Source organism: Polypterus senegalus, chromosome 12 (genome assembly GCF_016835505.1).
Source record: "Polypterus senegalus isolate Bchr_013 chromosome 12, ASM1683550v1, whole genome shotgun sequence".
Taxonomy (NCBI): Eukaryota; Metazoa; Chordata; class Cladistia; order Polypteriformes; family Polypteridae; genus Polypterus; species Polypterus senegalus.
The window spans coordinates 128,871,711-128,888,303 of record NC_053165.1 but is presented as its reverse complement, the minus strand read 5'-3'; the positions used below and the strand labels follow the sequence as shown (position 1 = coordinate 128,888,303).

At 31.3% G+C, this 16,593-nt stretch overlaps 1 protein-coding gene across 1 annotated transcript in view; it reads right to left on the bottom strand.

The window, feature by feature from the left end:
- kti12 (KTI12 chromatin associated homolog) overlaps positions 1-16,593 on the bottom strand; it is a 56,010-nt gene that overhangs the window by 14,970 nt on the left and 24,447 nt on the right. The window contains exons 5-6 of the mRNA XM_039773415.1: positions 15,732-15,740; positions 551-569 (exon numbers count right to left, since the gene is read on the bottom strand). Of these exons, the coding sequence (XP_039629349.1) occupies positions 551-569; positions 15,732-15,740 (28 nt within the window). The remainder of the gene's footprint in view (positions 1-550; positions 570-15,731; positions 15,741-16,593) is intronic.

Genomic DNA, 16,593 nt, shown 5'->3' with positions numbered 1-16,593 from the left:
CAAAACAAAAAAAACCAAAAATACTACAACAATAATGTAATAGAACATGACATGATTTTTGTAGGCTTTTATCTATTGGGTATTTTAATAAAAATATAGTAAATATAAAACACTTTTGTTGAAGAATTTTATATATAACATCAGTTGTCTAAACAGACATTTATTAACTCATTGTTATAAAAAGTAAACAATTGCAATAAATTTGAATTAACTATTAAGTCAAGCATAAGAGTTTTTGTCTCTTCCCCCATATAAATTTCAGAATCAACAGAAACAGGACAAAACTTAGGAGACGTCCACATTCTTGCTCAATTCCAATTTTTTCACTTATATATGACACAGATCCAATTTCTTAGAGAAGTGTAACAGCAAAGTTACATGGAATGAGAACTTTTCAAATCAGATTTTGACAACCTTTGCAAATTGTACTAAATCTGCTAAAAACATATGAATATGACTTAGATCTGAATGCTTGGAATAGAATGGTCTTGAAATTTACACTTCATAACTAATTTCACCTAAGTTTTTAAGCATTGAAAAGGTGCATTACAGATTGGGGATGTTGCAGACTCAAAAAGTATTTGGGGGAGATTGTTGCTAGCTAGTACAGCCCAATTGCTACACATAGAAATGACACAGCAATTGGCTAGGTGACATCCTGAAATTGTCACACCACAGTTTAACATTATAATTCTCCACATCTCACCCCATCAGTCTAGGCTACTCTCTTGTCTAAACAGTTTTCTACATACAAATATAGCAGTAATTACTGAGCTCAAAGCAGCAGATCACAAATTCACAGACCACCTGAATGAAAAACATTAACACTAGAATTACCAGAGCCTACGAAAAAACTCTTAGATCCGTCCCACCTTAAATCGCTTCTTAAAACCGTTCTCACCTCTCTGCCAGCGTCTTTTGTTAATCTAAATGTGCTGATAACGAAAAGTTGCAAGCAGCCGGCTATACCATTCCCCCACCAACTTAGAACGTGCACGAACTTCTCCCAGCTCATGCCTTGATTGATTATCTGGGAGTGAAGTGGATTTTTAGAGTGGAAATAATAGATCATTATTTGGAATACACGCATTTCACGTGTGTTCCGTTTCCACAGTAATCCGTGTAAACACATTTTTAAAACAGAAACGTTTTTCATATTGTAGTAGTAAATGACAAAATGTAGGCATAAACTATATAATGTATGAAGCCTGACATCCAAATATCAAATTAACAGTTTCACAAAAGGTACAAATATAACAGAACAAGCATGCTTTTATTCAAAAATATAACTGCAGAAAAAAAGCCGCCTTAGCATGCCACATTGACACATACTTATCACAACCGCCATGGTAGCGTAATGGTATCAGCTGCTGACTAGTAATCAAAAGGTCATGAGTTCGATCCCGCACGATTCTCTCTTGAGGAGTAAACTGCTCTTATTCTTACTATTTTAAAATAAAAACATACATTTGATTTCAGTGTGTAACAGCCAGTGTAATTTATGATACTTGTAAAGGTTAGTTTTTTTTTTTTTTTTATTCACTTTTCATTCTCTCAGTCGTGTTCAGGATCCTTCCCTACCCATCTGAGAATGCTGTTTTCACATAAAGATGCGCTATAGCTCTGCAGCATACTTGTGACTGCATTCGCGCACAAATGCTTGCGAACTAAAGTGCCTGCGTGCACTTTTAAGTGGCATTACATCGCCTATTTTTGAGCATGCCCGTGTCGCTCAAATACAGGAACATATGTTGGTGTACAAGTATAACAAAACAAGTGCACTTTTATTCTAGACCATAAGTGAAGAAAAAATAAAGCAAGTTACAGTAGGCGGTTGATCGACAGCTTATGGGTGCAATGCTAAGAACTAGTTTTCCAATCCATGCTATATAAAATCATCACATTCAAATATTAACAATTCCCACACACCCTTCCTACATTTATGACATGTGTACTTGTTGCAGTGTACACAGCTCTCTGTGCTATGGTTCCAATTACAATGAATGAGCACCTGACACTGTACTTTCTTCCCTATATAAATAACATTCGAGCTATAGCGCGTCTCCAAATAAATCACATTTGAGCTATAGCGTGTCTTTATGTGAAAACAGCAGTGTCAGATGGGGAGGGGGGGATCGTGAACACGACTGAGAGAATGGAACTGAATTTAAAAAAAAAAAAAAATGCTAACCTTTACAATTATCATGCATTTATACTGGCTCTTACAGACTGACTGAAATCAAATGTATGTTTTTATTCTAAAATAGTACAGTACATGCAATATTATTTGAAAATGAACAAACGCCAGATCGGGTTTGAATACACGCTGACGCCATGTTACAGAAGGAGTCAGCTTATTCAGTGCAGCAGTTTCAACGTTATTAGTATATGCGTAATATTATTTTAAAATGAACAGCGTCAGATTTGGTTTGAATATGCGCCCGATCTGACGCTGTTCATTTTAAAATAATATTGCATCAGTGTGATGATGTTTTTACATATATTGTCTCTTTCATTTATCTTGCGGTTTGTAATCAGTGACCGCGATGTTTTTTTCTTCCCGATCTTGCCAGTTCAGACATGTTGCTGTATGGAATTGTTTCTTTGTACTCCAGGACATGCAGAGGACAGAATAGTACAGAGCAGTAAGTTCAGCGCTTATATGCAATCAATCAGACAGACAGAGAAGGCATTGTATAACAGATAAAAAACAGCTATGAGATATATATATATATATATTATATATATATATATAATATATATATATCTATCTATATCTATATCTATATATATAGAGAGAGAGAGAGAGAGAGAGAGAGAGAGAGAGAAAAAATATCTCTATCTCTCTAGATAGATAGATATTAGGTAGGAAGGAAGGAAAGGCACTATATGATAGGCAGACAGGGAAGCTCCTATATAATAAAATTACTGTTATTACTATATAGATAGACAGGGAGGCAGAATGGCGAAGGTTAAAAAATAAATAAATTTTCACCACAGCGGGGGTGAATTTCACTCGGATATCTTGAAGTACAGCAAGTCTGCTGCGCTCTAAGTGACGAAATCTAATCAGTACGCCATGGAAGCTGTTGTAGAAGTCTTGAACCTTGAAACACACATTTTATAGTTTATGTCTACATTTTGTAACATTTATTACATAAATATATAAAAGTTTCTGTTTTAACATTGTGTTTAGACAGATTACTGTAGAAACGGAATACACATGAAATGTGTGTGTTCCAAATAACAATCTATTATTTCCACTCTAAAACTCCACTTCACTCCCAGATAATCGAGGCTCGGCTGGAGAAGTTTGTGCGTTCCGAGTCGGTGGGGAGATGGAATAGCCGGCTGCTTGCAGTTTGTTTTTATCTGCACATTTACAGGACAAAGGAGGCTGGCGGAGGTGAAACGGTTTTAAAAGCGATTTAAGGTGGGACGGATCTACGTGTTTTTTCGTAGGCTCTGGTAATTCTAGTGTTAAGCAGTGCAACATCTACCATGCAGTTGGTATCCATAGTGGTCTTAGAGCTCTGTCAAGATTGTTTTGAACAAGCAAGCAAAAAAAAAAATAAAGAAAAATTCAGAAAGTGACAAATGACTCTTAGCTGCAGTGTAAACATAGCCCTCAATTGTGATAATGTTTTAAACAGCCATTTTATGGGGTTAACCAGGATGGCTGGTTGGTGTGCAGAAATGCAGAAAATTTGATAGCCAGATGCCCTTCAGCATGCCAGCCTAGTTTAGTCGCTTATTAAAACAGAAAAGAGGGATGGTGATCTTATTCTGATATCAGGCAACAAGCATAAATCAGATGGGGGGCATTTGAATGGCTCTGGTTCTGTCATGAGATTATGGAAAGAATCCATCAGAAACAAATTTGCATCTGCCTGGTGTAACAAGAGGCGCTATATAGACGCCTGACCCAACACAGATGGACACGGAGGCACATGTAAAATAAAAGTCTTTTTATTTTCTTCACCTGGAGGGCATGTCTTCCCCATAATCACCCCAGCCACAACACAGTCCCAAGCACAAAACTACACCACCAAAACACACTCTTCTTCCACCACCACCACTCCTCATCAAGCTTAGTCCTCCTCCTCCCGACTCTGGCCGTTGAGTGGTGGTTGCTGGCTCCTTTTATGGGTATCTGGTGCTCCAAGTGATTGATTGTTGACATCTGGCTGCACTTCCAGGTGTGATGAAACCAGTGCCCAAAAAGGGCCAGCTGCTCCTGCTGCAGCACCCTGGCGGCGCCTGCGTAACCCAACAGGGCTGTGAAGAAGTCCATTCCCATGGAGCCCTGTGGGAGGCTGAAGCACCGCTCCAACCCAGGGGGGCGACCATACAGTGTCCAGGGGGAGGTATTGCACTGTCCATGGCTGCTCCCCTGAATACCCCAAAAGAAACGCAATAATTCTCCATCACATGGCTCTGTGTGGAAGTTTAGTTGACTGAGTGGGGTAAAACTGGCGCCAGTATGCAACATCTTCGTCAAATAAATCACTGATACTTGGACAAATCAGTTCCCCTTTTTTTTTAAAAAAAAAGGGGGGATTTAAAAGGTTTTTGGGAAAAAACTTGATCCCTTTAAAAAACCCCGGGTGTTTTTTTTTTTTCTGAGGCTTTTTTGGAAAAAAATTTTTTTAAAAAAGTGTTTTAAGGGGGGGAAAAGGGAAAAAAACCCCATTCTTAAAACCATCCCCGGGGGGTTTTGGATCCCTTTGGGCAGGCGGGGTCAAGGGATTTTGGGGGACAAACCCCCCAAAAAAAAAGTTCCGGGGATTTTCCGCCTAGTGCCTGAAAACAAAAAAGGGCCCCTAATTTTATGTTTGGGTTTTTGGGGTTCCGGTGGGGCCGGTTGGGGGGGAAAATTTTCCGATAAATTTAAACAGGGGGGTTAGTTCCCCCTTTTTTTATGCTTAAATTAAAAAAAAAAACAAATTTATTGTTGGCACAAAAAACCCCATCAGAATGGTTTTTCTGTATAAAATTAAATGGGACCCACAGAACAAATTTCAAGTTTAGGGGCTTTTTGCGCTGTTTCCTTACCACCTTTTATGGGGTGGCTTTTTTAAACTGAAGGGGTTTTAAGACGTGGGCCCTGGTTAAAAACATTTCTTTTAAAAAGGGTTATTTCCCGGGGGGGAGGTTTGGCCTTTAAATTATTTGCAAAAATTTGATTATCACTGTATTCCCAAAAAAAAGGTTTAAACACAGTAAAAGGGAAAAAAAAAAATGTTTTTAATTACAAAAAAAACCAGGGTTGAAAATATATGGCCTTTTGACTGAACACACAAAGGGGTTTTGAAATTAAAAACATTTTCCAAAAAATTTCTTCCGTGCCCTTATAAAAAAAGGAATATCACACTGGTGTCATGGGGGGTTAAGTGTCGAGGGGGAAAAATTTGGGGGAGTATGGAATTCGCGAAAAAAATTGAACATAAAAAACAATGGGAAAACCCCCATTTTTATTAAAATTAATTTATATTAATTTTATTATATGGAAAAAAATTTTATGGGGTTATTTTATGGGGTAATTAAATTAATATTAAAAATAATATTTAACCCATATTGGTTTTTTTTTTAAATAATAATATAATAGTGTATTATTATTTGATTTATATGAAATTTGGGGGTTTATAAATAAGAATTCTATGTAAAAGATGATATAATAAGATATATAACAATGTAAATTATATGTTTTATATTATTATAAATAATAATATATTATAATATACAAATTATCAATACCAATAAAACACATATGTAAAATATATAATATATAATTTTTGTGCATACACAAATACTTGCAATATGTGTATTATAATTATATCCTTTGCTTCATTGTGTCATGACATATTTATATATATTCTTAAATCATATAATATAAGGGTGTGTAAATATTTTTGTGATTAAAACATTTTCAGGGTGGCAGCATGGAATGTGTTTTGGTTATAAATAAATTGCAATATAATATATATATATGTATATTATATAATATATATACATAATTTATATGTCAAATAAAACACAAATATATGTACATATATTATAAAACTGCTTATATATTAATAACATAATACATTGAAATATATAATATATATATTTATATATATATTTATATATATATATATATATATATTTTATTATATATTGATATATATATGCAGATATTGATTTTATATATTTTTTATTTTTACAATCATTATCATAGGGTTTATTATGATTTATTATATTATATTTTTTAAAATTATTTTTATACAGCATATATATTTATATATATATTATATTAGTATATATATATATAAAATTTACAAGTTATAATGTGCACAATAATATATATAATATCATTTTATTATTTTTATTTTAAAATATATATTTTATTGATATATTTTATTATTTTTATTTTTATTTTATATTATGTATTACATATATATATATTTATATTTTTATATATCATATGTATTATATTATATGTATATTTTTATTTTATTTATATATATTTTATTTTATTTTTATATATATATATATATATTAGGTGTATATAGTTATTATATATATATGTTTTATATTTTATATATATTATTATTAATATATATTTTAATGTATATTTTTATATATATATTATATATAATAGTATATATTATTATTATTTTATTATTTTTATATGTATAGGGGAAAATTATTTTTATTGTGTATATATTTTTATATTTTTATTATGCTATTATTTATTATTTTATTAATATTATATATTGGTCATGTGTTATTTTATTCATATTGTGTGTATATTATGTGTTATTTTATTGTGAAATATATTAGTGTATATAATATTATTATTATGTATCCACATATATATATTTTGGTTAATAATTAAGTGCAAAAACATATTATTAAATGAACACAAAAATATTATTATATATATATATATATATATTATGATATATATATATAAATGTGTATTAATTATGAAAAATTATATATATATATATTATTATTATTAATATATAATGTGGTGTATATATATATAATATATATTATACAGGGGATATATATATATATATATATATATAAAATATATAATATATATATAAATATTATTTTATTTTATATATATAGTGCCATATATATATAGCGTTTATATGTGTATTTTTATATATATTATATGCATATATATTTATGTATATTTTATGATATTATACATTATTATATTTTATATTGGTGCATTTTATTTTTATATATTTTTATATTAAATTTAAATTTTGCAATTTTTATGTGATATATATGTTTGTTTATTATGTATTATAGTAGTTATTTATGTAATAATTTATGTGGTAATATATGTATATGTAATAATATAATAAAAAACATATAATATATTAACAATAAATTTTATTTTTAAATATTATTTTATTTTTATAATATTATTATATTATTTTTATGCACATAATATATATACAACATATATGGTATTATTAATAAATTATATTATTTTTAATTTTTATTTTATATGTAAAAATATTTTTATTTTTAATATATATAAAATATTAAATATAACAAATTTATTATGTTAAAAATACGATATTAATATTACAATATTTTTTAATATTTTTATTTTTATAATATACATAATAATAATTATAATATTATTTTTATTTTATATATATATATATATATATATATATATGTATATATATAATATAATATAAAATAAATACACATTTTTAATATTAAATATATATAGTATATCATAAATTATATACACATTATACAACATATATAATATATATATATACATATATATACATGATATCCATTATTTTTATTATTATATTCCTATATTATACATATATAATTGATATATATACAATATAATACATAGATATATATATACACAACATAAAACAAACATATATATATATATCATATACATATATAATACATATATAATATGTACAAATAGTAATATATATAGTATATATATATACATTAATACATATAAATATATATATTATTTGTATAATATTTTTTTAAAATGTGTATTATATATATAACAATTTTTTGTATATAATATAAAATATATATATATATTATATATATAATATTAATATATAATTGATATCCACATATATGTATTAAAAATTATACAAATTAATATATTATGACATATATATATATATATATATATATTATTCTAATATGTACAATATATATATTATATATATTATATTATATATATATATATTATTACATAAATTATATATATATATAATAAAACATATATATACCAATACACATATATATTATACATAACATATTTTAACATATATACATATATATTAAAATACATAATATTATACATAATAATATCATATATACAAAATACATTATTATATATATTTTATATTATAATAACATTTTTATATATATAATATATATATATATATAATAACATATATACATATATATATATAATATATATATAATATTTAATATTAAATATATATATATATTTTAAATTAATACATATACACACCACATAAAATAAAATATATTATATTATTATTACAACATATATTATATTAGTAGTAATATCACATATATATAATTATATTTATTTATCACACACATTTTATTTTATTTTATTTTTATAGCAACACACATATATATATTATATATATATATATATATACACATATAATACAATAACACATTATAATATATATATATATATATATATATATTTTAAATTTTATATAATATATATATATATACAACTATTACAACATACAATATTATATTTATACATATATTAACAAATATTATATATACACACATATATATATACACACACAAATACACACATATATATATACAACACAAATATATATATATACACATTAACATATCATACATACATTATAATTGTCAATATTATATGTATATATATATATACCACACACATATATATTATATATATATATAATTTTTATTCATTTTATTATTAATAATACATATATAAAACATATATTATATATTTTAATATATAAAATATATATATAAATATATATATAATTTTTATATAATATACATACATTATATATATATATATTTTTATTTTATATATATATATATATACATATATATATATAATATATATACCATATATTATATAACATATATTATTATTATTATTTAAAATTTTATATTATTATATTTTATATATATATATACACACTTAACATTATATAATTTTTTTATTATGCACATTTTTATTTTTATATAACATATATATATATACACACATATATAATATATATATATATATATATATATAAATATATATAAATTTAGTATAACATTACTAAACAACATAAGTAACAATATTACCCAATAACAAAATAAGTGTCACACCAACAAATAATAACAGGTTATTTTTATTTTTCACTATTTCTTTACATAATTAATTTAACCCAAATTTTAACATAATCCCTTCAATTATTTTTTCAAAAATAAAATTTATTTTAACAAAATTAATACTAAATTTCATATAATTCATTATTTTAACAAAAAGGTAAATATATTATTTTAATATCAGCAACAAAAACACACATTTATCAAAACCAAATCAATTACAAACATAAAGTATAAAATAAACAACTGCAACATTTATGTTTTCACAAAACAAAAACCAAAAACAGATACAGAAATCACATTATTATCAAAAGTCTAATCCAAAAATCTTATATCAATTTTACCAAAAAGTGAAGTATTGACATTTTGATAACAAACATTCAACCAACTTAAAATATAAAATGAACAAAAAGACAAAATAACTATATTTGCATTGCAAGGGATAATGAAAAATTAAAAGTTGATGAGGGGTATATATATAATAATTGCTATGAGAAATGCTTCTCATAAAGGCAGGTATGTTCCTTTCAAACTCCAAAAAATTAAGATAATAACAAATTAGACATAGATCCTGTATTGTCTAATTGCTTTGTGTGAGTTTGAACGCTTTCATCAATGATACCTTTGAGCACTCTCTTTAAACTCAGCTGGTTATTTCCAACCATAGATACTGTATGTATGGGTGACTACAAATAAAACTGATAAAGGCATAGGTCTCCAATGTCCATTGAAGAGTTATTATTTTGAAAGAATCAAGAAAAGGAATAACTAATTAAATAAACAAAGATTATTAAAACAGAAGGCGTTAGTCCTGCAACATAGCCGATAGGCAGAATATTAGTTGAAATCATTAACCAGTCTAAGGAAAACTGCTAAAGTGAAAGACATGCAGGTTAGATTAATTGGGGTTGTTAAATTGGCCTTGTGTATATGTGTTGTCACCCTGTCCAATAAGTTATTCCTGTCCTGAGCTCAATGCATGCTAGAACAGGCTCAAGCTACCCTACAACCCTGCTCTGGATAAGCGGGTTAGGAAAATAGATACCACAATTTTTTGACTTCTCCCATAAAAGCAAATAAACAATCAAATAACACTGATCAGAGATTATTCTCACTAATATAACAATCAACAAAAAGGCAGTTTTAACACAGAGGCTGAGGGGTGCAGCATAAAAATGCTGTCTCTCAAATCTAATCAGCCAAATTAATAAAGAAGAAATCTGAAGGCATTTTAAAGTATACTTTCAGAGTTAGCTAAATTTTCAAATGTAATGCTTTCTCCTTGGAGAGTTTACTGTCTGCAGTTTACTTTGCTACACATAACTAGTACGAAAGCACCATCAGCTCACTAACGCCCAGGATTCAATATATTACTATTTAGATGGGTAAATTAAAGTCTTTTCCTATGCCAAATTTAAAGGTCTGTAGCGAAAATATTTCTAGACAGCAGTGTCCAATTTTAACAGTGCAAGAGTTATATTTTAAAGTACATATCAATGTTGGAAATCAGCTTGCACAAAAATTATTTGGAAAAAAAGATAAACTTTAAATATCATTAGTTTCGGACTACAGACCAAGCCTATGCAATACATTTCCACTGTTCTGCAAAAACTGCACATAAGCATCTAAATAAACCTGAGAACTCATTTACAAAAAGAATTTAAAATTACCTTAACACTAAAATGAAAGTCTGATAGCTTTTTAAAGTGATTGTCAATTATGAAACATGAATTATGAATTTGAATGTATAATATTTGTTGAACATGTTCCTCAGTAAGGTTTTTATGTCAGCTTTTTAATACTATCTGAATAGAAATTTGTTTTTATTATAAAAACCATAAGTGTTTATTCAACTGAATAGCATGCCAGTTAAAAATAGATCTGTCACTGCATTTTTACTTTCTTATATACAAAGTAATTCCCTGTGTCTTAAGTACACGTCCCAGCTAAGTCTCCTGAGCGAGTACAGAATGCTAGGGGCAGATGACACTCAAAGATAGCACAGCTCTGCTTAGCGATCAATCGTCAGTTAATGGTGGCTTCCTGAGCCACAGTTTTGCCTTTTCCAGCACTATGAGGTACAGTATCATATTCCAAAACAGTGGAATGGTTTAAGAATAAGGTCATTATACTGTCCATACCCAGGCTGCACATTAGTTTATTTGTACTTTGTGATTTAAGGTACAGTAGCACTGCATCACTGTCATTTCATTAATTTAATGAGAAGACACGAGGTATAAACGAGACTTTGGATCACTTTGTAACGGAGTTAAAATTGCTGTAGCGAGAAACTTTTTAAGTGCGGGTCTTAGCTAACATTAAATAAAGCCGTGGACATCGCAATATCACACAAGAGAGCAGCTCACATGAACTGACTGAGCGCGCAGACGGAGTGATCACTTCCATGCATTAAACCTGTTCAAAAAACGCATTAAACAATTCACAAGGTGGGAAAAGTATATGCTCCGAGCTGAGCTCCACAGCTACCGCGGTCTTGCAGATGCACAACTTCGTCACGCTGCCACCAAATACTCACAGAAAAATCCACAAGTTAATACACACGCAGTCTCTAGAGTTTCTTCACACTCAATGTATTCCTTGCATCCCCATTACACCCTCTGATCTCCCATTTCAATTCAGATGCCTCCAATTTCCAGTAAGGCTCTGCTTTGCGATGAGAAGTAATAAGTCTCGGGGACAGACTCCTACAAAAGATTGCCATCGATTTCAGGCAAGATTGCTTTTCTCCTGGACAACTATACGTTGCATTCTCAAGAGTGAGCTCGCGCAGCTTCGTCATATTACAACCAGAGTGCTGAACTGACAATCTATACTAATAAAAGGCAAAGCCCTCACTCACTCACTGACTCACTCACTCACTGACTCATCACTAATTCTCCAACTTCCCGTGTGGGTGGAAGGCTGAAATTTGGCAGGTTCATTCCTTACAGCTTCCTTACAAAAGTTGGGCAGGTTTTATATCGAAATTCTACGCGTAATGGTCATAACTGGAAGCAGTTTTTCTCCATTTACTGTAATGGAGATGAGCTTCAACGCCGTGGGGAGTTTAGTGTGACATCATCACGCCTCCCGTAATCCGCAGTACATAGAAAACCAGGAAGACCTCAAAAGCGCTGAAGAAAACATGCATTATATAATTGAGAAGGCAGCAAACAATAAGAAGCGAGTGAGTGACATATACAACCATATTCATGAGTTCTGCTACTTCGGAAACAAAGCACGATGTAAACCTACACTTTAAATTAAGTTCATAGACAGGCTGCCGCTGGCGTTTGTAATTTAGTGCCTGCCCATATAAGGCCGTCCGTCAGCGGCAATCAATAGCAAACTGCCACTAAATATTCACGGGTGAAGGACTGTGCTTATGGAGAGGAAGATGAGATGGTCAGGGTGGTGTTTGACACAAACTCAGCGAAACTGCGAGAGAAAGTTTTAAGTGCCAGGACTAAGGTAACATTAAATACAGCCATGGACATAGCACGAGATGGCACCAGCACAGCTGGGAACCTTCGATGCATGTACACCAAGTGGCTCATGTGAACTGACGCAGTGCACAGATAAAAAGCAACAGTTCCAAAGAGCTGAACAAAACCGAATTACACAATTGAAAAGGCAGCAAAAAATATGAAGCGTCTAATACATACAAGCATATTCATAAATCCAGCTACTGCGGAAACAAAGCACACGTTGGAAAAAGTCAATGTCCGCTAAAGGAAGACAGTGTAAAAAAACCGTGCATGCAGTGTGTCAGGTCTCAGATAAAGAAGAAGACGAGCTGTTTATTGATGCAGTCAAGAAACGAATCGATGAATGAAACCTGTCATCTTTACAGCGATTGACAAACACGGAATGTAACTTGAACACAACACATCCTACAAATACGAACCTGATTGAAAGAAATAATGATAATCAAATCCTTGATGACAGCAACACTCAGTAACACTCACAAAACAAATACTGTATATTGACAGTCATGTTACGTTATTTTAAAATGTTCCCTTTTCTTTTTCTAGCTTTTTTAACACACTACTTCTCCGCTGCGATATGCGGGTATATATATATGTATATATATATATCCCGATCTACATACTCGAATAATGGATACTTTATTCGCCATCAATGATTGTTTTGGTAAAGCCATACTCAGTGTATTCATTAGATGAACGGTAAAAAAGTAAGAGCGAGGGGAGGATGACTTATTGAGGCATGCAGGCTGTAGTGCGCGTCAACTCTATCTGAATTGCGCGATCACATTTGAAAAAATATATCTTTTCAAGTTCTATTTAGTCCATATGTGTCAAACTCAAGGGCGAGATCATTTTATATACTGTATTATTGTTATTAATGGCCGGGTATATGAAGCGCTGGTAACACAATAAACTACAGATCCCATAATGCAGCGCTTCAGCTGCCTTGCCTAACACTTACGCGTTAATCAAGTCTACCTTATGATGCTGCAAGTTATTGCGAAGCTAGCTCACACGATGCTGAAGAGAAAAGTTGATTCTGAAAATAGAGCCTTTAAAACCGATGGGAGGCTGAGTATATGTTTACTGAACCCGTGTGTCTCATTTGTGGAGCTAATGTGGCTGTAATTACAGAATTTAATCTAAGACGGCACTATGAGACAAAACATCAGGGTAACCTGAATGCAATGCAGAAGATACAGAAAGCAGCATAATTAAATAAGAATCTGACACTTCAGCGGACGTTTTACCGTGCACAATCACAAAGTGATTTCAAGTGAAGCTGCTTTTATGGGAGACACAAATGCACCAGTGCACCTTGCCAAGTAATGTTAAACCAAGTCGTCACTACGGTGTTCCCAAATCGCACTTTGCTGATAAACTGGCGCACTGAGTTTGCACGGCGCTTTGGTGACTTTGAAGAACAAAAAAAGTCCGTCTACATGCGGCTCGAACCTTGTGCATGTTTGGTAGCACATATCTGTGTGAGAAGCTCTTCTCAGTGATAAAGACTAACAAAACAGCACACAGGAGTCGCCTCACTGATGAGCACCTGCAATCCATCCTGAGAATCTCCACAACACAGAACCTCACACCAAACAGAAACGAACTTCTTGCCAAAAAAGATGCCAGGCGTCCAGCTCTAAAATGACATATGAGCAAAGACAACTGAATGATTTGATTTGTTATTGCTGAAAGGAACACATTTTATTTATATTTCCAGGTTTTGTTATGCAGCATGTTCATATTTGAATTTGTATAATTTTGACAGGATATATTTTTATGGAGAGCAAAATCTTTTGGGATATTTAAAATCTAAGTTTATTTTTTATATAAAATTACATAAGAGTAAAGAAATTTGAATGTTTGTTCTTTTAACGTTTACTTTATTTCTAACTTGTATAATTTAGACAGGATATATTTTTATGGAGAGCAAAATATTATAAGTTGTTTAAGGTTTGAGTTGATTTATTCAGGAATAATATTCCTGTCTGTTTTACCATTCCTACCAAAGATATTTCTGTCGACTAAATAAAAATTCCTTCTGTTTAAAATTTAAATAGAACTTGAACAAATACTATAATAATATCCACGCAGACTTGCACGTAAGAGCGGGAGTCATCCGTTTTAACAAGCAGCGTATTGCACTGATACGAAATAGCTGTGTGTATATATATGTAGATATGTATGTATATGTATATATATGTTTATATATATGTGTGTGTGTGTGTGTGTGTGTGTGTGTGTGTGTGTATGTATGTATGTATGTATATATATGACAACAACACTCATCACTCACAACAGTGACAAAACAATTACATTGACAATCATGTTACGTTATTTTCAAAATGTTTCCTTTTCTTTTTCATTGCTTCTTTAACACACTACTTCTCCTTTCTGAAGCCTTGGTATTTTGCTAGTGTGATATATAAAGAGAACTATAATAATCGTAATAAATGAACAATAAAACAGCGGAGAACCCGTGGATTAAATAAAAAGGCAGCTTCCTTGGTAAAGCAAGGAAAAAGGATGGCTTTAAATGTCGTTCGTTTATAAAACAGCGGAGAAGCTGTGTAAAGGCTGCTTCACAAAAAACCAGTGGAGCGCCTTATATGAGCGACAGTCAGCTAAAGAAGGGAATCAATAAATATCTATAATCGTAATAAACGAACAAAAATTAGCCTACAAGCTGCGGATTAAATAAAGGAAATGGGTACCTAAACAGTAAAGTAAGTCTCGAATAGCTACACAATAACTATAACAATAGTAATAAACGAACAATAAAACAGTACAGAACTGCAAAGCAAGGAGAAATGCAGGTATAACAGACAATAACTTTGTATAATGTTAACATTTACCCCCCGGGTGGAACTGAAGAGTTGCATAGTGTGGGGGAGGAACGATCTCCTCAGTCTGTTGGTGGAGCAGGACATTGACAGCAGTCTGTCGCTGAAGCTGCTTGGAGATGATACTGTTTAGTGTAGGCAGTGGATTATCCATGATTGGCAGGAGCCTGCTCAGCACCCATCACTCTGCCACAGATGTCAATCTGTCCAGCTCCATGCCTACAATAGAGCCTGCCTTCCTCACCAGTTTCTCCAGGCATGAGGCGTCCCTCTTCTTTATGCTGTCTCCCCAGCACACCACTGCGCAGGAGAGGGTGCTCGCCACAACCGTCTGATAGAACATCTGCAGCATCTTATTGCAGATGTTGAAAGACGCCAGCCTTCTAAGGAAGTATAGTCGGCTCTGTCTTCTCTTGCACAGAGCATCAGTATTGGCAGTCCAGTCCAATTTATCATCCAGCTGCACTCCCAGGTATTTATAGGTCTGCACCCTCTGCACACAGTCACCTCTGATGATCACGGGGTCCATGAGGGGCCTGGTCCTCCTAAAACCCATCACCAGCTCCTTGGTTTTGCTGGTGTTCAGTTGTAGGTGGTTTGGGTCACATCACTTAAAGGTCCTTGATTAGGTTCCTATACTCCTTCTCCTGCCCATGAAAGTAGTGTCATCAGCGAACTTTTGCATGTGTCAGGACCCCGAGTTGCATTGGAAGTCCGATGTATATAGGCTAAACAGGACTAGAGAAAGTACAGTCCCCTGCAGCGCTCCTGTGTTGCTGACCACAATGTCAAACCTGCAGTTCCCAAGACGCATATGCCGAGGTCTGTCTGTAAGATAGTCC